The following is a 24893-nucleotide window of genomic DNA, read 5'->3' on the forward strand; positions in this document are numbered from 1 at the left end:
GTGCCGGGCCCTTTAACAGCAACAGTTGTGGGTGCCGGGCCCTTTAAGAGCCAGCGCCACCTGTCGGGTGGAGGAGGGAAGTTGAAGTTGGATGCAAGATGGCGGCGCCGCCAGAGGAGGAGAGTCTGGAGTCGCGACTGAGTGAGTGCGAGCGGCAACAAATAAAACACACACCACATTGACAATAAACAAACACATTCATTTTCTTTTGGGAGGGGTGGCGCGGGCAGGACTGAGACTGGCATTAGCAGCTTTTGTGTTTTTCTTGTGAAAATTAAACGCCAGGCCTGCAATCTCGTCGAACTCGCCTCAGAATATTCTAGAAGGTAGACTTCGGCTCGCGGTCGGGGAGAGTGGGTAAATCTGGAGGAGCGGACGTTTAAAACACGTTCTGAAGCTTCTGTCTTTTGTGGGAGAAAATTTTTTTTTGCGCTTGCGGCGGCAATTGTTGGTTGTTTTAATGTGGATTTGGAAGGCGTAGGGGTGGGGATTAATCAGGAAGTGACGATTATTGACATGCCCCTCGGCCAATAGCCTGCCAGGTGGCCGTGCACCGCCTGCCAATCAGGGGAGTGTTGGGTGGGACATCCGGTCCTGCTGCTTTATGAATGGGTCTATCTCTGGTGTCTGGTGTGGCCAGTAATTCTGTCTATACCCAGGAGTTTATAGGTGTGAGGCTGGGAAAGCACAACCGGCCAGACAGCATCCGAGGAGCAGGGAAGTCAACGTTTCGGGCTGAACCCCTTCGCCACGACCGTGAAGATCTGAAAGCTATTTGGAGCCCACGAGGGATGATCTAGCTGCGTAGACAGGCACAGAGGAAGGAGACAACAAGGTGCAGGGCTGGATGAACACAGCAGGCCAAGCAGCATCATAGGAGCAGAAAGGCTGACGTTTCGGGCCTGGACCCTTCATCAGAAATGGGGGAGAGGAATGGGGTTCTGAAATAAATAGGGAGAGAGTGGGAGGCGGATAGAAGATGGATAGAGGAGAGGATAGGTGGAGAGGAAACAAACAGGTCAAAGAGGCGGGGATGGAGGCAGTAAAGGTGAGTGTAGGTGGGGAGTTAGGGAGGGGATAGGTCAGTCCAGGGAGAACGGACAGGTCAAGGGGGCGGGATGAGGTTAGTAGGTAGTGCCACAACGATGCTACCCGAAGGTTGCAGGAACAGCAACTCCTATTCCGCTTGGGAACCCTGCAGCCCAATGGTATCAATGTGGATTTCACAAGCTTCAAAATCTCCCCTCCCCCTACCGCATCCCAAAACCAGTCCAGCTCGTCCCCGCCTCCCTAACCTGTTCTTCCTCCCACCTCAAGCCGCACCCCCATCTCCTACCTACTAACTTCCTGCCCCCTTGACCTATCACTTCCCTAACTCCCCACCTACACTCACCTTTACTGGCTCCATCCCCGCCTCTTCGACCTGTTTGTTTCCTCTCCTCTATCCGCCTCCCCCTCTCCCTATTTATTTCAGAAGCTTCTTTGTATTACTACTTTATTACACATTAAGACTCAACATGACATGATTAGGCATCCTTACATTTACCTGATGGTCGTAGTGTCTGTGTGGAGTCATACAGCATAGAAACAGGCTGTTCAGCCCACCATGTCTCTGCTGACCGGCAAGCATTAAACTGTGCAATTCCCATTTTCTTGCACTTGGTTCATAGCCTACTACACATTGCCATATTCCTGCCCAATTCCAATGAGTTTTGAATGAGTCACAAGCCTGTTAAGTGGCAGATCAGGCTCAAAAGGTCAAATGGCCTACTTTTTCTGTTTCTTATGGTCGTGTGATCTTGTGTTATTGGAATACTGTGCTCAGTTCTTATCCTCTAAGGACATGAGGAACAGAATAGGCAATTCAGTTCCTTCAGTCTGCTTGGCCATCCAATACGACCTTATCTCATTCTTATTTCTGCCTCAAATTCACTCTCCTGCTTGTATTCTATATCCCTTCAACCCATTACTCATTAAAAATCTGTCTGCCTTGTCCTCAAATTTACTCTCTGGTATCCGCTTCATTCTGTGGTGTTGAATTCCACAGAATCACAACCCTTTGAGAGAAGCAATTTTTTCTTATCTCGGTTTTAAATCTGTCACCCCCTTGTCATAAACTATCACCTCATTCTAGATTCTCCCACAAGTGTGAATATCCCTTCTAAATCTACTTTGTTAATTCCCTTTCGCATCTTTATTCCTGAATTAGATCTCCTCTCATTCTTCTAAACACTTTAGGAAGTATGGCCTAAACTGCTCAATCTCTCTTCATAAAACAAACTCCTCACCTCTATAATCAATCTGGTGAATCTCCTCCAAACTCCCTCCAATGCAACTACAGCCTTCTTGAAGGGGTCCAGAACTGTACAAAATACTTCAGGTGTGATCTCACTGATGCTTTGGACAGGTGCAGCAACACTTCTCCACTTTTATACATTATTCCGTTATCAATAAATGCCAAAATTTCATTTGCCTTCCTTATTACCTGCTGTACTTGCATATAATTTTCTGTAGCTCATGCATGAGGACTCCCACATTCCTCCAAACTGAAGCACTCTGAAGTTTCTCACCAGATAATTTGCCTTCCTATTCATCTGAACAGTTTGCTCCCAGTGGATCTACGTGGTTGGCCCGTCATTTTTATTCCCATTGTCTTGTCCAGTGTGCCTCCGTAAATATTGCGTTGTTCTTTGCAGTATGTAGGAGAGGTATCCACATTGTTTATTACCAGCGGGAAGCCCTATCCTTCTATCCCCCATGGATAACGAGGAATGAACATGTTGCATGAACTCTAGCCCTGATGCTCATCGGTTCACTCCACGTGCTTCTCTACTTGTATTTATAACGCAAATGTGGCTAGATTTTAGTTTCTGCCTAGCTTGCAGTTTCTCCTTCACTGCCCAGGGAGGAGCAGCTATAATATCACTCCAAGGATGCTCGAGGGTCCTGAAGCCCTAGTTCAACAATTTGATGTATGTTTGTGAATTGTGGATCAGGGAATGGTGCTTTTACAGGCAATCTGCCCATTTCTGTGCACTTGGGCCGCCTTGTACATGAGTTGTAGATTTCTCACTAGATGTCTACCTATAGTTGTTTGATAGTACAGAACTTGCATATTGCTGAACAAATAGGTGTTTTGTTGAAGCTTCTCCCTTACACTCATTGTAAGAAATACAAAGTAGAGGGAATAACTGCACTTGTACATTATACTTTTCATATACATTGAATGTCATTTCCTTTGGTATTTCTTGTGAATTGTCCCAATGAGTGCAAACCAAAAAGCTTCAAAATGTACTTTTTTTTTCAACAAAAGTAAACCTTCACCTCTCTCGGTTCCAAAGAAGGGTCATGTTGGGCTGAAACATTCTCTGTCTCTCTTTTCACAGATGTTGGCAGAGCTGCTGAATTTCTCTGGCACTTTGCACTTTGTTTTCATCCCTACCTCTCTCTACTTGTTGGGTCCATACTTGTGGTAGTCAGCCTTAATTTGTAAATGCTGGGGCTATGATGTGCAGTTTTGATCCCTCTGCTTAAGGATGGACATACTTGCGTTGGAAGCAGTTCACAGAAAGATCACTTAATACATCTCTCTGATGAGGGGGTTGTCTGGTGATGAAAGTTTGGGCCCAAACTCATTGTAGTTTAGAAGAAATGAGAGGTGATCTTCTTGAAACATAAGAATCTGAGGAGGCTTGACAGAGTAGATGTTACAAGGTTGTTTTTCTTTTATGAGGGAATCTTAGAGCTAAGGCCACAGTTTCAAAATAAAAGTTTCCCATTTAAGGTGGTGATGAGGAGAAAATTTTGCTTTCAGACAGTCATCAGTCTTTGGATTTCTGTCCTCCAGAGAACAGTGGAGGCTGGTTGATTGAATACATTAAAGGCTGAGCTAGACAGATATTCTGGTTGACAAGAGTTGTGGGGGACAAGTAGGAAAGTGGAGTTAAAGCCCTGTCAGGTTAGTCATGATATTATTGACTTTGTGTAGGCTGAATAGCCCCAATTCTTATGTTCTGTCTTTACTCCTTTAGCTCATTAAGACAGTCCCTTAAAGCCTATTGTTGTGACCAAGCTGTTGGCCACTGCTGTTGGATCTATTTTATGTCCAATGGTAAATCTTGCTTCAAAATTCTCCTATGAAGTGCCTTAGGGCTATTTACTTTAAGGGAGCTAATTGCATGCAATCCTTTTTGAGTTGCAATGTTCTAGATTCAAATCCTGCTTAAGGACTTGAGCACTAAATTAAGGCCAATGTTCCACTTTAGTACCAAGAGATACTGTACTGTCAGATGTGCAGGCTTTCAAATAAGACTTTGAACCAAGGTCCTGACAGGTACTTCTGTTCAAATGAAATATCTGTGGAACTATTTCAGAGAAGCAGGCAAATTACCACCAATGGCCTGGCCAACACATGTCTATCAATCAACATTTCAAAACTAAACATGTCTGATTATTATCACATTGCAGTATGTGGGCGCATGCCGTGTGTGAATTAGCTGCTACCTTTTATACATTACAACTGTGTCTACACATCAGAGAGTGTTGAATTTGCTGTAAAGCACTTTGAAATATCTTCTGAAAAGTACTTTATTACAAAGACTACAAATGCATATGTTAAAGTTAAAAGGAAATCTCAAGTTGTTACCATCTCATCACTTCAAATCAGACAGTTTTGATAGCTATTAGAAATGTACACAGGGTCTAACAGAGAAATGAACGTGTAATTAATTCATTATATTTATTTTTTCAAAGATCAAACTTCACATTCCTTGGCTTATTTGTAGTAGGCAGTGCACAGATCATACTTAACCAAACCCCACATCAAAACCCAAACCAAAACATCTACTGTTGAATGTGATATCTCAGTTGCGTAGTTCTCTCCCAACAATCCAGAATGCACCAATAACTACACTGACAACCAATTTTAAATAATCAGTGAAGCTTGTAACATAATTCACTTATGTTCGCTAGAAGCTGTATACATTCATTGTCCTCTTGTAGAAACGAAAATTGCCAGACAAGGAAAGGCCACAATCACCTTGTTTGTATTCTACCATTAAATTTAAGAAAAAGACAAGCTCAAAAGACTCAGCAAGTCAGGCAGCACGCATAGAGAGACAAACAGTTAACCTGTTAAGTTAATGATCTTTCATCAGCATTGCCATCTCAGTGATCATGTTGCAATACTAATGGGTCTTTTGATTTAATACTTTTTAATCTTTAATATGTTGTACTGTGGCTGGATAGACTCTTCATTTGTAATTCATCTGTGTCCTGATGATGCTGCACAAAACAGTCACTCAAAACTTGACACCATACCACATGAGATATTAGGGACAGAATTCCAAAGATCCACAGATCCCTGAAAGTGGCAACACAGATGGATAGAGTGGTCAAGAAGGCATACAGCACGCTTGCCTTCATTCGCTGGGGCATCGAATGTAAAAATTGGCAAGTTAAGTTTCAGCTGTACAAGTATTAGTTAGGCCACATTTGGAATATTGCATGCAGTTCTGATCGCCACCTTACCAGAGGACATGGATGCTTTGGAGAGGGTGCAGGCAATGTCTACGAAGATGTTGCCTGCCCTGGAGGGTGTGGAAGCAGGCATGTTAGCAACGTTCACGGTGTAACTTGATAGACACGTGAGGCTGAGGCGAATAGAGGGATGTAAACCATACATGGGCAACAAGTAATGGGCCTAAATAAGGATTAGGAATCTTAGTGGGTTAGAGGGCCTGTTCCTGTGCTGTATTGTGTTGTATAACTGAGAGCTGTAGGAGCTAACAACATGGCTGGGAATGGAGGAGCAATTAAAGTCGAAATGTTGAAGAGTCTAAAATTGATGGAATGTAAAAGTCTGAGTTGTCGAAGTTTAGGAAGGGGCAAGTTCATGGATGGATTTGTAAATGAGGATTTTAAGTTTAGAAGTATTGTCATCGGGTGGCCTAGGTAAATCAGAGTGCAGGGATGATGGCTGAATGAGACTTGGTGCAAGTCAGAGTGTAGCTTGTAGGCTTTCAGATAACCTGCAATCCAGAAGCAAGAGCTTTACTGTGTTGCCTCTGGAAGCAAATCTTTTTTTTTTCCCCTTGAGTGATTTTTGCTGGCGTACACATCTCTTCCTAGACTCTGAAATGTCTAAACATGTTCAGCTAATGATTTTGAGTGATATTAGCTGCAAATCTGTGACTTACTTCAGAGATGTTTGTTTTTTCAATGCTGGTTTGTTGGACATATAAAGTAGTGTCCCTGTAATAATAGTAATCCAACTGCATTAATGGAAAGTGTGGATTGGAGTATATGGGATTAATCACACTTACTAACAGTATTTAATTTTACCATACAAGGATAGGAAGGATTTATTGGCCTTGGAGGGAATACAACATAAGTTTACCAGAGGCAATAGCCTAATGGTATGATCACTGGACTGTTAATTCAGAGACCCAGATAAAGTTCCAGGGACCCGGATTCGAATACTGCCTTGGCACATGGTGGAATTTGAATTTGGTAAAAATATATCTGGAATTAAGAATGGGTTCTTGGTCATCATTAATGTTGATTGTCAGAAAAACTCATCTGGTTCACTAATGTCCTTTTAGGGAAGGAAACTGCCTGCCTTACCTGGTCTGGCCCACCTGTGATTCCAGACCCACAGCAATGTGGTTGACTCTGAACTGCCCTCTGAGCAATTAGGGATGGGCACTAAATGCTGCCTGGCCAGCGACACCCTCATCCCATGAATGAATAAAGAAAAAGGCCCAGTGTTGGCATTCTCTTCTACAAATGGCAGTTGATTATAAATCATTTGCTAATTTTAAATCTGAAATAAATTTTGTTAAGCAAGTGTACTAAGGGATATGGGGTTAGGTCATAGATCAGCCATGATCTCATTGATTGGCGGAACAGGCTCAAGGGACTGAATGGCCTACTCCTGTTCCTATCTTCCCATAATAAGGAAATCTTGCTATAATTGTCCAAGGATTGGTGAGACCACAGATGAAGCATTAGGCAAAGCACTTGTTTGTGTATTTAAGGAAGGATACATTTGCACTGGAGATGATGCAGTGAATATTCAAAGATTGGTCCCTTGGATGAGAGGCTGAGTGAATTGGGCATGTATACTGTCATCTAAACCCCAGAGTGAGAGATGAATGCAACGGACACTAGATTCTGAAGGGGCTTAACAGAATAGATAACAAAAAAGACTGTTTCCCCTCACTGCAGAACCTATAACACGGGGCAAAAACTTGGGATAAAGGGCTGATCATGTAGGATTGAGCTTAAAACAAAAATAAAATTTGTCACTCAAAGGGATGCGAATCTTCATAATTCTCTACGCTGGAGACCTCTGGATGATCTATCATGTATGAGATAGGCAGGTTTCTGGTGTGTGAGAAACAAGGGATATAGGGAGTGGATGGGAAAGTTAAGTTGGAGTAAAAGGCTAGCCATGATTGTATTGAATGTTGGAGAAGGCATGATAGGCCACATAATTTACTCCTGCTCCTAGTCTTTATTTTAGATTTAACTGTATAAAGCAATATTTTTAAAAATTAATTTAACTTGGTAGATTTGCAGTATAGTTGCAATATTAATCATTTCAGCAACATTTGTGTCCAATTATTTAAAAATGGGCAACTCCTCTTAAATACTTACTGGTGTGTGGAAATTCATAATGTCTTTTCCCTTCTTTATTTTACCAATCTTCTGATTTCCTTAAGAAAAACTTCAAAAATATCGTACAGACAGAAAAGGTGTGTTTAAAAAGAAATACCTGTCTGGAATCCAAGACACAGGTGGATTTCTTTTTCAATTAGCATTAATGTCTAACATCTACAGTATTTTACTTATCATGACCCTGGGGCAAAACTGAAATGAGATTGATGTAACTGAAAGTTCACATATGCAACATAGCTTTCATACAAATTGTGTACTAGTTCCTGTCAAGTAATTATTTTAGAGAGGGTGCTGAGTGGCGTAAAGAGTACAAAATGTTTTTCTATCGTTCATGATTTCTAGGGCTGTTGCTGTCACCTTGATGATTCGCTGATATTCATTGTGAAAACCTAACAAAATTATATAAGACGAATATTAAATGAATGTTGCAGTGTATTAATTAGGCTGAGTCTTAAAGTGCCAGTGCTTAATTGATAAACACTACTTTTCTATCCATATGTGCAATAGATATCGTTTTTCCTTTTATTTCTGACAATACCAGAGTTTCCCAGCTTATCTGTTCAAGTAGTACCTTGATCTATACAATGTAAAAATAACACTATTCTGTGACTAAATTACAGCGAGTTTAAAATAACGCATGCTGGCAATGATTTCCCAACCTTTAGGAGTGTTAAGAAGTAAACATGGTGATATTGCTGCATGATGGAAGTGGTAAAATATGGTCTTAAGAAATTTCAGATAGCTATCTCATTTTACTGATATTGGTATGATGATTAAACAAGGTCTAAAATGTGTTCGTACAGAAATTGGAGCTATTAACTGTAATTGGCGCAATTACTTTTTTCTGTTAGTCTTTTATAGATCAACAAACAATGCTTTTTTAATTGTTGCTTGGAAAACGAAACGCTCCACTAATGACAAAGTTCATGTTACTGTCAACAGTCTTTCTTCTAAATAGTTATTAATTTTTGAGCACAGGGCTCACAATTGATGTGGATTCCTTTTAGCTTAAAGAATTAAAATAACCTGTGAAATCAGATAGCTTAGTTGCATGTTTATTTTGTTTATTGAAGTGTAATTCTGAATAGGTAAAACGTCCATGTTGTTTCCATCTTCACTTTGTTAAAATAAGTGAGATTATAGAAATAGTTGGGGAAGTGTATTTCAAGCAGGAGTAACATTGGGTTAACCACATGTCTGTAATTTGTGCTAGGAGCAAATTGATGTGGTGATTTAAGAATGTTATATAAGAAATATATTATTCGCTCTTAGTGTTTAATCTGGGTGTCAGGAAGTGAGCAGCTTAGAGTCAGCTCCACATATATTACATTACTAAATCTGTCTGTTATCCTGGTAGTAGAATCATAGATCTATTTAGTTTTTATTTGGGCATACAATTCTGAATTTATAAAATCCCCACAGTGTGTAAATAGGCCATTCAGCCCAATGAGTCCACACCAACCCTCTGAAGACCATCCCATCCAGACCCATCCCCCTAGCCTATCCCTCTGTAACTCAGCATTGCCCACGGCTAACACACCTAGCCTATACATCTCTGAACACAATGAGGTAATTTAGCATGGCCAGTCTACCTAATGTGCACATCTTTGGACTGTGGGACGAAACTGATGCAGACACGGGGAGAATGTGTAACCTCCACGCAGACAGTCGCCCGAGGCTGGAATCAAACCCAGGTCCCTAGCACTGTGAGGTAGTGTTACTAACCACTGAGCCACCATGGTGCCTTTAGTCATGTGAATTTGAAAAGCATGGTCTTGAACGCCAACTTTCTTGAGTCTAAACTAAATAATGCTGAGGTAAAAGTGAATAACCATCCAAATGCAATAAGGCTATGTTTTGTAGATCAAGTTACCAAGCTAGATGCCTATGTAGTTACAGTGCATGTTTAGCATTGGTGGAAATTGTCTTTGATTTCATGCTTCTAAACGTAAGTGCCAAAGCTTGAGTTCACTCCAGTGCAAAGTACTGCAGTCAGGTCAGCCCCAGATTTAGGCTGAAGTTACACTGTAACTGCAGTGTGTGGAGCAAAACAAAAGTATTTAACTACATCACTACAGTAATATTCTGATTGCAGCCTGTCAGTAAACTAGAATAGGGTGTTGTTATGTGGTTTAATGCAGCAGTGAGAAATGCATCTGAATGCTCAGATGTTTCAATGCCTAGCAACACATTTTTGGGAGTAGTATTGTGTATAATATGTGGAAAACCAAAACTTATTCCCTTTATTGGTTGTTAATGTTGTAGAAGTTTTCAGTCATTAAATGGCATTATACTGAGTTGCCTTATTAAATTCAAAGTGTGAGAACAGCGCAACTTCGTGTAGAATAATATGCCTTTGACTGGAGGCTGGTTTTAAGGGAGGGCCATAACCAAAAGGATCATAACTCAAGAATCAAAAGTTCATTATGTAGTTTTTCAGTAAATCCCAGAATGACATTCCAATCCAAGTGCCTTGTGCTATTCATGATGCATCTTGTTGCTATTATTGTGATTAGTTGAATAGGACATTTCTCTCTGCGGGCATAGTGGAGCTACTGATTTGAGGCAAGTTGAAGTTAGTGAGCCTTACATCCTCTTTCCTCCTATCGTGCTTCCTCTTACTTTTTAAAGAAGTATTGGGGAAGATTTGAAAAATTGCTACTTAGTTATTTTAAACTTTTTGATGAATGGTAGTGTACATAAATGGTCCTTTTATCAGTCCACTTTGAAGCGAGTTTTTGAGACGATTTGATGAGAGTAGCCCAAAATAGCATTCAGCTGACTTGCAATGAAAATCCCTGTGGGATCTCCATGGCAGATCATTCCCGTGTGGTGACTCGGCTCAGCTCACTTAATGTAAACGTGGAAAAAAATGTTTTTTTCCACATCGCTGAAACATCTAAATCAGCTGATCCTATTTCCCTGCAGTAGCTGAGATGAACTTTGTCTTGTCCCATGAGTATCTATAATGTTGCAGTAGTGCTGCTTGTGAACTGCATGATGTTGGATATTGCCCAAACAGCAGTTTCCATTTATTAAACTTTATTGTCAGATGTAGAAATTTGCATCTGACTCTGAACTTTTAAATTAGTTCTCTGTTTATTACTGCAGTAGAAAACTTGAATATTGCTAAAAAGAAAGATATGTTGTCAAAGCTTTTAAATCTTACATTCATCAGGACAGATGCAAGAGTGCCAAATTTCAGTTGATTGCAGTAATTTATTCTACAGGAGAAAAAGGTGCTGATTGGCAATTAAACCCTAGCTGAGGCATTGCCATGGAGAAAGCAGCATAATCTTATAGGCTTCCTAAACACACTCGCTCTCAAATTAACATTTACTTTATTTTGCATGTTATTGTTGTATGAGCAAGAGGACCAATTGTAACAAGTGTGAATTGAGGATAGACCTGTTTGGCTTTACTGCTAAGACCAAAAGCTGTGTGTGAAGTAGAGATCAGGACTGTTTAGAAGTTATCTTTATATTTCTTTCTTCCATTCAGCCATTGGAAACTAATTGACATCTTCAAATGCTGTTGCACTCACTTTACAAAAAAAGACAATTGAGAATTGGAGGCTTTATAGAAAGGTTGAGGCAAAGAAGGGGACCATTTGGCCAGTGGTCTGTGCTAGTTCTCTTGTGCCATTTCCCTGCTGTTTTCCTGTAGACCTTTTTTCGCCTTTTTTATTTCTTTTCAGGTAACTCAAAACAGATAATGGAAATGTGATTTCTGAACTCAAGATTTAAGAAGAAAATAAATCCATTAAGATTCCAGCAGATGGTAATACTGGGGAGATCAGATCCCAGAATGAAGCCTAATTTTTATTTTTAATCCAGGATTGCTCTTACACACAACTGAATGTTTTTTGTTTTTCCTATTATCAAATCAGCCATGTTATTTTTTTCCATTTAAGCACTACCAATAAATCAACTGTTTTCCACATGATTTAATTTACATCTGTAATGATTGAAGCCAGGTGGATCTTGTTGACTGAGATCCTTGATTGGCCCAGGTTAATGATCCCAATCAGGAAGCCCTGGCTGACCAATATAAACAGGGAAGGGCCCTCTTGTGGCGCAATGGTAGTGTCCCTACTCCTGGTTCAAGCCCCACCTGCTCTAGAAGTGTGTAATAATATTTCTGAACAGGTTGATTAGAAAAATAGGTTAAACCAAAAAAAAATTAAACAGGGATTCAGAATCTCATAGGTTCAGGGACTGACTGAGCTGACTAGCCATAGCCAGTGTGTTGTGCACATGTAAATAAAGGGTGACTTGGTGACAGGATACTGGCCTGTTTGCAGTTATTTGAACCTCCAAAGCCCATTAAGGGAAGTACAGACTATCAAAGGTGACGGGTAGTGGGCTAAATCAGAATGGAGTTGGAAAGGGGGAAAACCTTGTCTAATAAATGTACATTTTATTTTAGTAATTCGGTTGTCATGGTGGTCTGTTACTTAACATTCTTGATTTGAGGCTGCCAATTTGCCTTTAACAAAAGAACATCAGTTTGTTAAAAAAAAACTTGTGTATATGTAGAAAGACAAGTTGTAAGGTCTTATGTAAAACAAAGAAAAGGAAGATTGAATCCTATTCCCAGTGATGTCCTTTACAGGCAGCCAACCTCCATATGATACCACTGTTATTTTCACTTTACAATTTCATACTGAACTCCCAAGCGTTACCCTTCAGTAGCTTTCTGAATGTTGACCAGATACAGAGATTTTCTCTAATGCTGTCTCTCCCTGGGGCACTCATCCACCCAAGCTAACACACTGATTTTTTTTTTTCCCATTAAATTGTAAGAAATAAACTACTAAGCAGCACATCTGCTAGAATGAATCTTTCCTTCTGAACTGCCATCTGCATCTGACCTGTGACCACGTACTGCTGTCAATCATAAAAGCTCAAGTTAACAATAATTATCTCACCAGGTAGCTTGTTGAGTCATTTAGCTTGAGTTACATGATTTCTTTAAAATGCTGTTTGCAGCTCACTGTTCCAAGTGACATTTTTTTTAAAAAGTTCTGTCTTCACAGCACTGAAAGCAGAAAAAAAAAGTTACAATCCAGATTCCCAAATAAGAATACACAATGAACCTTGTTCACAATGGATACAGCATTGCAAGCTGTCAAATATCTAAAAACCACTGCTGAGTGTTGTTGACACTGTAGGGTCATAAAGTTCAACACAGTGGATTAAACACATCATGAATAGCAGCAGTGCAACTGTGACTTCAAAATAAAATTAGATGACAACAACAAAAATAGGAACTATAGTGCTGTATGAGGTATGCACCACAATCCCTTGTGTTCATTCGAGCAATTCCAAATGACATAGGCGAGAGAACTTGCCCACATGTACACACGCACACATACCCAGCATGTCTCCCTTAAAGCTTAAACAAGCCTATTTGTGTCAATTCACCCATGTATACTTGCCAGGAGTCTCTCCACTGTCTCATTGGTTGATGTGATGGACAGATTCCTTAAAACTACTTTATTCCTGGAAAATCATTTTCCAGAGACTAAAGAGTCAGTTGCAAATCACTGAGGAAATATGGAGTGAGAAAACCTGGACATGTTATGAGCCTGCATCTTCCACAGATCACAAATTGTGCTCGGGGTGAAAGCCCACATGTAGTACGAGTTATTTCAGTTTTCCTTAAGAATTCTTAGCTACCTAACATAAGGATTCTGAATAGATCTTGGGGGAGACCACATCTTGAACATGATGTCCAATTTCACCAGGAAGATGCATTAAAGTGATGGATCTGTCGCTAACAAGAGCCATAAGGCTGATGACCAATCTTAAGTTACAGTAATATGGAAGGCAGTGAACAAGTTAGGCTCTTCAGCCATGAAAAGAAGAAGAATTTGAGAGGTGTTCTGGTATGAATTTGCAATATTGCAAGGAGCCCAGTTAAAGGAAAATAAAGATAATTACTTTAAATAGAGTTGGAGGTGGAATCAGGTTTTGTCTGATAAACAGCAAGGTGAAGACTGATGTGAGGAAAGTTTATCTATGTTGTATTGGAATGAATGGCCTCCTGGGTAGAGCAGTGGAGAAGAAACTAATCATGTAACCAGTTGAGATAACAAGAACTGCAGATGCCAGAGCTGGAGGAACACAGCGGGCCAGGTAGCATCAGAGGAGCAGGAAAGTTGATGTTTCGGGTCAGGACCCTGCTTCAGAAAAAGGGTCTTTTTTTCTGAAGAGGGTCCTGATCTGAAACGTCACCTTTCCTGCTCCTCTGATGCTGCCTGGCCTGCTGTGTTTCTCCAGCTCCACACTGTATCACTCGTGTAACCAGTATCCATGATGGCAAGTGGATAGGCATCAGAGTAAGGAGGAAAACATTGAATTGGATTCTTCAATGACCCAGCACACCTCTGGGCTCAATGACCTCCTGTGCTGCAACATTGTTATTTCATATTACATTCATTTCTTTAACAACATTGTGTGTCAGCATTCATTGCTTGAAAAACCGCCTCAGTTTATTTTATATGGAAGTGTTAGTCCCAACCTGAAATCTCGGCTTTCCTGCTCCTTTGCTGCCTGGCCTGCTGTGTTCCTCCAGCTCCACACTTTGTTATCTCTGACTCCAGCATCTGCAGTTCTTGCTATCTCTAGGATTTATGTTGACATTGTTTTACTCTGAATTGTTTCTGCATTTGGTGAAACAAAAGATTGTTTTTGATCACTTTTGTTCAGACGTGTTGATTTTGAGATTTGATGCAGCACAGGGAGGCACTTTCAGGGTTTGGGGATTCTGTCTTCACTTAACACTTATTCCCTGATTTTGTTTGTATTCTCAGAGTGTTGACTTTTAGGTTTGCTGTAGGCTCTCCCCGTTTATTGTTTGCAGCATCTAAATCTATTGATCATATATTTCTCTTGAGTACTAAAATTGAGCCTTCGGTTTTCAATTGCTGCTTTCTGATCCGATTTTGCCATCTTTATGGGGTTCAGCTAAACAAATTTTTCAGGGTCAATTTTCTGAAGTTGCTCCTCTTGCCTACTGAAGTGATCGAACAGGAGTGGCAAGTTTTGCTTTGAAAAGTTTTGGATCAGCAGTAAAGCATAGCATGATTGTTCTAATATTGAAAACGTGCTGTAATGAGAGAGAAAAGTTGTTAAAATACTGGTCTTCATTCCAGCTTCCAAAAAATGAATGAAAAATTTTATTGTGCCGGTTATCAGTAAAGAACTGTCAATTTATAATGTGCCTTTTATATTCTCCATGGCTCAAAACACTTCTCAGCCAACAGTAATCACTTTGTTTTAGACAAGCACAGCAATTTGCATGCAAGAACAAGCTAACCTTTAGTCGAAAATATTGGCTAGAATACCAGCATTACTCCCTGATTTTCAACGAGTCCTTGCGATCTTTTATGTCTAAGCAGGCAACTGGAAACTTAGTCATAGAGTTATAGAGATGTACGGCATGGAAACAGACCCTTCCAACTTGTCCATGCCGACCAGGTATCCTAAATTAATCTAGTCCCATTTGCCAGCATTTGGCCCATATCCCTCCAAACCCTTTGTCTACCCACCCAAATGCCTTTTTAAATGTTGTAATTGTACCAGCCTTCATCGTTTCCTGTTGCAGTTCATTCCATACACTCACTACCTTTTGCCAGAAATATAATATTTCTCTAAGTGCAGCATTGCCTCCGTACCTGCATTATCAATCACCTTTCACAAACACATGACAATGTATAGCCAATGAATACTCTTTCAATCACATCATTGTAGGAACATTATAGAGCACTGAGGTGTTAGCCCAAATTATATGCTGAAGCCCCTGAAGTGGGGCTAAGCTTGAGTAGAAAATGCCTTTTATAATACTCGGACTTAACCAGGATTCCACAGTTATTCACTTTAGGCAGTGATCTGTGTTTTTACAGATCATGGTTGAACAATCAGATCTGTAATCTTTGCAAACTTTCTCTGACCTGCACTAAAACCATGTCCACACAAAGGAACCACTTCGTATGTTGTCAGATGTTTCTATATTTTCATGAGCTAGCCAGTCTCATGACTATTCGAAGCTTGAATATATAATTTGGAATAAATCTAAGTGGCAACGAAACAACAGCTTGTTGGTGCTTCTGCATGGGAGGTGGTAGTGTGCAAGATTGATTTTTCTCACAAAGTAAATTTGAAGACACAAGTTGACGTTTTTTGCTATGTCTTTCTACCCTTTTCGCTGAAGACTGTCCTTTGTCCTTTGAGTAACAGCAACCTTCTCTGATCTTGTCCAATTTTCTTCATAAGTGAGTGTAATTAAGGAGCCATTTCAGGGGCCATTGAATAACATCAAAACAGTACCTACTCCATCTTCACCTGCTATGCATGCAAGGACACACTTTTCAGAGACTGAATAATGATCAAGTGCAGAAATCTTCCAATTCTTATTTGTTTTTTATCTATTCCTGCTTGTTACCTCCTTTAGAACTGTAATAAATTTGTCATGTGTGATTTCCCCTTCATGAGGTCATGCTGACTTGATTTATATTATATATTTCTAAATGCTCCACTATTTACATTTTTTATAGACTCTAATATTTTCCCATAGAAGATGTAAAGGTAACAGACTTTTAGGTTTTTTTGTGTGTCTCCTTCCCTTTTGAAATAAGGGTGTGACATTGGTAGTTTTCCAATTCTATAGGTCTTTTCCAGAATCCAAGGATTCTTAAAAGCTTACTAATATTGCACACACTATCTCTGTAGCTACTTTTGAAATCCTAGAATGCAACCCATCAAGTCTAGGAAACTTAATAGCCTTTAGCCCCATTAGGTTTCCTAGTACACTTTTTTTTTGCTAGTAGTCCTTTGATCGCTTGATTTTTGGTAGTTTCTTTTGAGATGCTGCTAGTGTTGTATATCATGAAAACCGATGCAAAATATTCATTCAACTCCTCTGTCATTTCCTGGTTCCCAATCTTATTTCCTCAGGCTCATTAGAGAACGAGCTTGTGTTCACTTTGGCCCTTTTTTCGCTTTTTTATATATTTAAGGAAGCTCTTACTATCTGTTTTTATTTTACTTGCTAGTTTGCCCTCTCAACTCATTCTCATTTTTTGGTCATCTCTGGCTTTTAAAATTTTCTCAGTCTTCTGGTTTGCCACTGGTCTTTGAAACAAAAACATACGATGTAGCAATGTGATACTGCCCTTGACTTCTTTGGTTTATCTGCTTCCTAGAATCCTTTTGCCTCACTAGCATATATCTTTGCTGTGAATCTTGCACTATTTTCTTAGATGTCTGCAATTGTTCTTCAACCATCTCTTTATTTTTTGCTAAACTCCATTTCCAATCCACTGCAGCCAGCTATGCCCTCAACCCAATGTAATTACCCTGACGTAAGTACAATAATTTCTAACAAGTTTCTCACTTTCAAACTGAATACTAAAATTCCTCCATGTTGTGGCCCATTGGGGATTTTTTTTTTTAGCTCTGAGATCATTTATTAGACCTGCCTAATTGCACATTACCAGATCCAAAATAGCCTGAACCTTTCTTGAATCCACTACATATTGTTCTATGAAACTGTCTTGAATATGCTAGATGAATTCTTCCTCATGGCTGCCCATTTAAGTCCCCCAAAATTATTGTACTGCCTTTTTAATGCCCTCATTATCTCCCAATTTATTCACTCTTTCCCAACAGAACAGCTACTGCTGGGGAGCCTATAGATTGTTCCTACCAGTGTCTTAATTTCCTTCTTAGGTCTTAAACCCCTCCCCTGCCCCAACAAGGATTCAGCATCATCAAACCCAAGATCATTTCTTACAATTATGCTTAATCCATCTCGTACTAACAAAGCTTCCCCACAACCCTTCCCTTTCTACTTGCACTTTCAAAATGTCCTATATCTCTGAGTATTTATTTTCTAGCTTCAATCTCCTTGCAGCCATGTCTCTGTAGTGGTAATTAGCTCTATCCATTAACCTCCACTTGTGCCATTAATTCAGTTCTTTCGTACTGAATATCACATGCATTTAAGAGAACCAGTTTTGTCTTTTTACCATTATTGCCCCTTTTGACTTTATCTGCAGCTTGTTTTACGTTTGTACAAATTGTTTCTCCACTCTAGGAATCATTGTCAAAATAGTTGCCCTGCAATACTGCCATATCCTTTTGCTTTGTGAGCCTGTGAATCTCTCCTTCTGAATCCTCCCGTCCAATTAATTTAAATCACTTTCTACAGCCAGGGTATGGCACCTAGCACTGTTCAAGTGAAACCTATTCAACCTGAACAGCTGCCTCCTGTCCCAGTACTGATGCTAGTGCTACAATAACATTAAACCCATTTCTCCCACACCAATCTTTTAAGCTATATGTTTAACATATTTCCTTTATTTACCATATGTCAGCTGGCTTGTGACTCAGGTAGTAATCCCAAGATTATTACCTTGGAGGTTCTGCTTTATAGTTTAGCTCCTAACTGTTCAAAATCTTTAAGCAGAAACTCTTTTCCAGTCCTATCAATGTCATTCATACCTATTTGGATGACAACAACCGCACTCCTCCCCTTCTAATCCAAATTCCTGTAAGGTCTTGAGGATATGAGCGTAACTCTGGCATCTGGAAGTTTCCTGCCAGATCTCCTGCTCACAGCAGCAGAGAACAGTATCTAGTCACCAAATTATAGTACTGTGTCCCTACCACTACTATATTACTATTTTGCTCTCCTGCTTGAATGGCTCCCTGTACCGCTGTGCTATGGTCAGTTCACTCGCCCTCCCTGCAGTCCCTATTCTCATTCTCATGGCTTCAAAAACCTCAACTGTTGGACAATTGCAGGGACAGAGGCTCCTCAAGACCTGTCCCTTGGATCCTCATATCTGCCTGACCTATATTCACATTCATGTCCTTTATCACAGACCATTGTTGAATTACCTGACCTAGGAGTGTGGCTGTCTCCTGGAATAAAAGGTACAGGTAACTTTTCTCTTCCCTGATGTGATGAAATGTCTGCAGTTTGGACTTGAGCTCTTCAACTTTGATCCAAAATTGCTTAATCTATAAACAGTTGCTATAGATGTATTCACTGTGAATTACTTTGGTGTCTCATTATGACACAGCAGCAACACATCATCCAAGCTGTGATCTTGATCATATCTTAACCCAATTATTAAATGAATCAGTCCAGTATCCCTCTTCCTTACACTTGATTAATGCACACTCTGAACAATTTAATGTATGTTTTCTTTTTCATGCAGCAGTATCAATTTTATATTACGATATTTTAAGAAAAAGAAGGAAAAAATAATTTGAGACCTAAGCATAAAGTCCTTACTTTTACTTTAAAGTATAGTTTGCTGGGAAGTAAGTTTTCCCTCATGGTTCACGAGTAATGTACATTAACATTTCAGATTGGCTGTTTGTGATAATCTATATCAAAGAAACCATTCTGGGCATTTTCTCAAAAGCTGAAAGAATTTTCCACAATCCTTCAAAATTAGAGTCCTCCAATAAATATTATATATAAAGCATCTTCATAACAAAATCAAGGAAATTTGATAATAGTAATTTTCCAGTCCTAGAGCTGACTCAATCATGACAGCAAGATTCACCATCTGGAGTTTATGGTAACCTGTATTTATTTTGTTTCCGACACAGATAAAGCCACAAATCCTTTAAACCGAGAACTGGAATGGAACTACATTCAAGAATTTTGTGACCAGCTGAACAAGGAATTGGAAGGGTAGGTACTTAATGAAAATCAGCAGAATTGTCCAAATAGCACTGCACCCATTTTGTTGAATCAGTTATATAAATATTTGCCGTTGACTAGCAACCAACCCTGGCTGTCATACATCTTCCCTTTGTTGGTTGAAGATCTCACTTGGATCAGCTGCTTTCAGTCAATAAAATAATTAAAAGTCTTGTCAGGGAGCCTGGAAAAATTAAACTTGTGTTGAGGGGTCCTGGATAACACCATAAGTTGAAGTAATTGTAGAACTGCAGGCTCAGATGTAGCTTCATATATTACGCAATTATTCACGGTAAGGTTTACAATGCATTTGTGACTGTAAACTTGTTTGGCAGACACTGCTATACACAATGGCTACTGGACATTAAGATTGGATTGAACTTGTTTATGTTGAACCTTCATGCCTGGGCTCAGTTGCTAAGTAGTTGCTTGAGATGAAGGACGCTGCTAGTACTGGTGAAACTATACATGTGAAAGGATTTGAGAGATTGAGAATCACAGCTAAGCATAGTGGTTGAAGTAAGAACTGACAACATTCAAGATTAGGTTGGAAAGGTGGATGAAGGCAAAAGGGATTGAGGGGAATATAAATGGAAAAGCTCAATTAGACCATATGGATTGCATCTATTTTGATTATTCAAGAGTGCCTGTGGATTGTTTATTAATTCACAGTAATGCCACAACAACGTAAGTTTGCATCTTATCTTAAAGTTCTCTTTTTGCGGTGTGACATTCGTTATGCCATAATGCTGTATCATTCTTACACTTCTCTTTCTTTAGACCTCAGCTTGCCACAAGGTTTCTGGCACATAAGATACAATCTCCCCAGGAATGGGAAGCTATTCAGGCCTTGACAGTAAGATTTACTGTGACTCTTTGTCTAAAGCCCTTTTGCTATTAAATGATCTTTATGGATATCAACAGTTTTTAAGGGATGTGTAGATAGTGTGGGCAAGTGATGTTGAACCTAGATGATCAGCCGTGATTTTTTTCTAATTGAATGGCAGAGCAGGCTTGATGGGCTGAATGACCCTTTCATGCTCCTGTGTTCTTAAGTATTGAAGTCTATGACCTATGATTTTATTTTAAAAGCATGATTTTGTAGACTTATGTATTTTAACTGATAAATTAACAGTGCTTTAAAACGTTAAAAGTTTTACATTATTTTGGAAATGGGTCAAATGAAAATATCCATCCCAGAGCCCAATGCCATGTAGTTGCGGTGAGGAGAACGGTAATGGAGCGCTCCTACATGTACCATGGGTATCCTACAGATTGATGCCACAATGCAATAAGGGCAACTTTTTAAAATCTTATTGTGATGTGGATATTGCTGGAGAGGCCAGCATTTGTTGTCCATCTTTAAACGGTCACCCTTCCGTAGCAATTGGGGATGGACAGCAAATGCTGCCTTTTGTCAGTAAGACCCACGTCCCATTAAATAATTAAAAATATGTCACCCTTTTATTGCCCTTTTGGTGACAGTCTGTTGGAAACTGCCACACAATCAGTTTTTAAAAAAAAATCTATAAAATTCTACACAATCTATAAAATGAGAATCACTCAGCTGAGATAGTCATTAACATTTGCAATTGAGGTCTGTCACCATCATGGTGTGATAAGCATCCCTTTCGGTCCTAAATGTCAATCTTAAAATGTCACCAAATCAAAATTCACAACCTACTGTGCACTTGGCTCGTGAGATTATATTTTTCTTTATTATATTCATGGGAGCTTCTGTTCAGCATTCAGTTATTAACTGGCATGAAATCATTCGCTAATCATTACATTGTTGTTATTTGAACACCTCATTGCAGATAGACTGATCTCTGTACCACTGCAAGGTGAAACAAGAACATGAACTTAAATTTTCTGCTTTAAGCAATCCCATTATGGCTGAGATACTTTCTCTGTCTCTAAGCCATTTGTATCAAGTTGCCATGGATTTGATCCTGTGTCTTAGCTTTGTAAAATCAGGCAAGATTGCCCATCCTGATTGCTGCCCCAATCAGAAGTGCATAAACTGGACAAGAGCAGGTGATTGCAGCACTGCCCACAGTTGGATGATCCACAGTATTAATGAACAAAAGTCCTACATGAAAAATGCCCATTAGCTGTAGCTATCAAAAGGCAAATAATTCCCATGAAATTAGGCTCCCAGCATACCGCCTGTAGAGTTTCTCACTTCTTCCCCCTCCATCCTCCATAACTTGTCTGAAACTCCAACTAAATAACATTTGCTTAAATTCCCTGGGTTTCATCTGTTCTTCTGCCAAAGTTAACTTCAGGTGGGAGGAAGATCTCTACAGAACCTGAGTAGAAGGAAGGAAGCTTGATGTATTTAATTTCAAGAAGTAAAAGGGCAATAAAGGGTAGATGTAAAGTTAAATGTGTTTTTTTTTAAATTCATTTTATTCAGTGTCAGTGAAATTTAAATTTTCTCAATTTTTGCTCAGGTCCTGGAGACATGTATGAAAAACTGTGGGAAGCGGTTTCATAATGAAGTCGGAAAATTCAGGTTTTTAAATGAATTAATCAAAGTGGTGTCACCCAAGGTAAGTCTGCTGCAGGGGTACTATAATCCTTTAGAATCTTTGTACCATAATGGAAAATAGATGAGCAAATCATCTGTAGCTAACTTGCCTGCCACCTAAATTCTCGTGACTAAATAGAGAGTCTTTGTTAGAGAACAACAGATGTCATTGTAAAGCGAAGGAAATTGTACCTTGTGCACCAAGTATGGCTACACAGCATGTTTGAAAGGAGCAAGGTCGTAGTGACGTCATATCATATGGAACTGAAGCCTGGGACTGTAGAGCTCCAAGTACGATGTCCTCTTTTATCTATTCTGTATGTGATGTTCAATAAAGCCAGCTGCTGTTCACTCGAGTGCAGATCTCTCATTACAATAGCATGTTATTTAGCATGGAAGCCTGCCTGAGGTATCTGTTGAGTGTCTTTGGTGACTGGTGCAGAGGACCCTGGAACCCTATGCAAATGGCTCACAAGGGCACAAAAGATACTGAAATTAGGAGGGCTGTTCCAAAGTGATGCAGGCGACCAGAATGACTGTCTAGTCACACAATGCCTATTTAGATTTGGCTTTTGAGAGAGAATAAAAATTGAAAATCTTGAAAGAACATAAGTGCTGAATGACACCTTTACTGCATAAGACTTCCCAGGTGCTGGGAAATGGTGTAGTACTGAATGGATCCTTAATTGGCTGCTTGCACTGCTGGGTGTGTCATGGGTAACATGCCAAGAATGACAGAAAATCATTCAAAGAGCTGACTTTTCCATTTTACAGTGGGGCTGCATCATTGGCTTAGCGATTGTAGAAATATTGGAATGTCAGCATTGCAAAATATTCCAGCTTGAAAGCTAATCTCTTAAACAAATAAATGGTGTTGCCATGGTGGTCTCCTCTAGGCCCAGCACTCATAACATTTTTTTTTGTTGATTCACAAGAAGTACTTCCTAAATAGAATGAACCCTAACCTCTTACCTTCGCATATTTCCAACATACAAGTGATACATTTGCTATATTTGAATATGTAAATGTGTGTAAGTATTTCCTTACACACTTTAATGGGCTCTTCCTGCACTCAAATTTGCCTTAGAATTAGAGCAATCTAATGCATCGCTTACCTCAATATGTCAGTTGAGAAATCTCTTGCTGTCTGCTGCAAGCTCACCTTTGCTGGCCAATATTTGCATTGGGAGATTCCTATAAATCCATGCACTATAAGGTTGGTCTTATTGGCAACCTCGTAACCGGGGCCAGAGCCATTTGCTTGCCGTGCTTGGAAGATGTGTTCAAAATTTGAGCAACAGATGGAGCTAGATGTTTCACATGTTGTTGTATATTAACTGCAGTGGGGTTGATGTTCTGTCTGCCGCACAAGTAAGTAATGTGGTACATGAAGTTCAGTGTGTGATGTCTTCGGTGTAGGCCATATGTCCCAACAATTTGTAGATCATTATCAAGCACCATGTAAAGTACCGACCAAGTTCAACCAAACTTTGCTTACCCAAACTCAGAAATTAGTTTTGAACCTTTTAACTATTGTCCAGTCACAGAATCCCATTTAACAACCCAGAGAGTGCTAAGGGAAATACTAACAACCAATTCAAACTTATTATTTGGTCTCATTATACTTGTTAGATGCTATACTTATGCATATGCATGACCCTCTGCTTTGCAAACAGAAATGATGTATCCACACATTGCACATTTTCAAATGAACAATAGCCTGGGGTTGAATGTTCCCTGGTGCATTCTCCATGGAAATGCCTCAGCTAATTCATCAACATCCTCTTCTTATGCTGTATAAATTGTTGTTCCCTTTGAGATTTGGTATTCTAGTGATTCTGTCCTGGTGAATGTAGGTTAATGAGCTTTGATTGTGAATCTCTGTTTTCTCCAGCAGCAGTTGAATTCTTAATTATTGAGTTGCACTATTAATAATTCTAATTCAAACATTGTGGCTAAGGGATACTTTAACTTTTTTTTTGTGTTTTTCCCATTAGTATCTGGGAACGCGAGCTTCTGAGAAAGTAAAAGCTAAAGTTTTAGAACTAATGTTCAGTTGGACAGTGGGTCTACCAGATGAGCTGAAGATCACAGAGGCCTATCACATGCTTAAAAAACAAGGTTTGTTCAGACCTTTCCAGCCAAGTGTAAGTACTCGGCTATAAACTATTGCTATTTCCAATGATGCGTCTTGATCCTGAACTGCACAACTCTCTTATTAAATGACCTCCTTCTGTACTGTAAAATTCTATGATTCTATATCAGTCTGCACTGTTATTCTAAAAGCCATGGTATCAGTACGCAACCTGTATTTATATGTCATTAAGATGGAATAAAGGATTTCCAAAAACTCTTGTGTTTCTTTACAAGAGTAATACAAGAACTGAGAAGCCATACCTATCAGAGAGGATTGAACAGACTGGAGTTCTTAACTTTACAAAAGGCAATGCCAAACGATGGTCTGTTGGAAGCTTTTACCATTATTGGAGGGCTTCTACATGGAGAAACCACAACTAGGGGTCATATTTATAACATTACTAATAAATCCAACAGGTAATTCAAGAGAAGATTCTTTACCCAGGGAATGGTTGGAATTGAGGAATTCTTTGCCTCAAGCTGGAGTTAAGGTGATTTGTGGAAACAGATTTAAGAAGCTGGATAAACAAGACTGAGAAAGGATTGGAAGACTATACTGCTAGAGTTAATGAAGAAGGGTGGGAAGTAGACACTTGGGAAGCATAAATGTTAGATTGGGCCCATTGGACCAAATGACCTGTTTCTGTGCTGTATGTTCTCTGTAGTTATTCACTGTGAACATGGCTGGCTTTGAGTTTGACTACTGATAGGTAGCACTAAATCGTGTGAAATTCCAGGTTTGACATGCTGTCAGGGTGAGCAGTTTTTGTCTACGTGGAGACTGTAGCCAAGGTTCAGACAGGTGAGGAATTTGTCATTT

The 24893-nt window shown here is 39.6% G+C and overlaps 1 protein-coding gene across 2 annotated transcripts in view; it reads left to right on the plus strand.

The window, feature by feature from the left end:
* The first annotated feature begins 28 nt into the window (after positions 1 to 28).
* Positions 29 to 24893, plus strand: part of gga1 (golgi-associated, gamma adaptin ear containing, ARF binding protein 1) — a 56448-nt gene continuing 31583 nt past the window's right edge. Inside the window, exons 1-5 of one of the 2 annotated variants that reach the window (XM_048617478.1) lie at positions 29 to 141; positions 19311 to 19395; positions 20185 to 20260; positions 21861 to 21959; positions 23935 to 24058. In XM_048617478.1, coding sequence (XP_048473435.1) covers positions 99 to 141; positions 19311 to 19395; positions 20185 to 20260; positions 21861 to 21959; positions 23935 to 24058 — 427 coding nt within the window. In that variant the 5' untranslated portion in view covers positions 29 to 98. Of the gene's footprint in view, positions 142 to 18580; positions 18624 to 19310; positions 19396 to 20184; positions 20261 to 21860; positions 21960 to 23934; positions 24059 to 24893 lie in introns of those variants that run through there. The other variant, XM_048617479.1, reaches the window with a different exon arrangement.

The sequence above is a fragment of the Rhincodon typus genome, chromosome 37 (genome assembly GCF_021869965.1).
Source record: "Rhincodon typus isolate 14 chromosome 37, sRhiTyp1.1, whole genome shotgun sequence".
Taxonomy (NCBI): Eukaryota; Metazoa; Chordata; class Chondrichthyes; order Orectolobiformes; family Rhincodontidae; genus Rhincodon; species Rhincodon typus.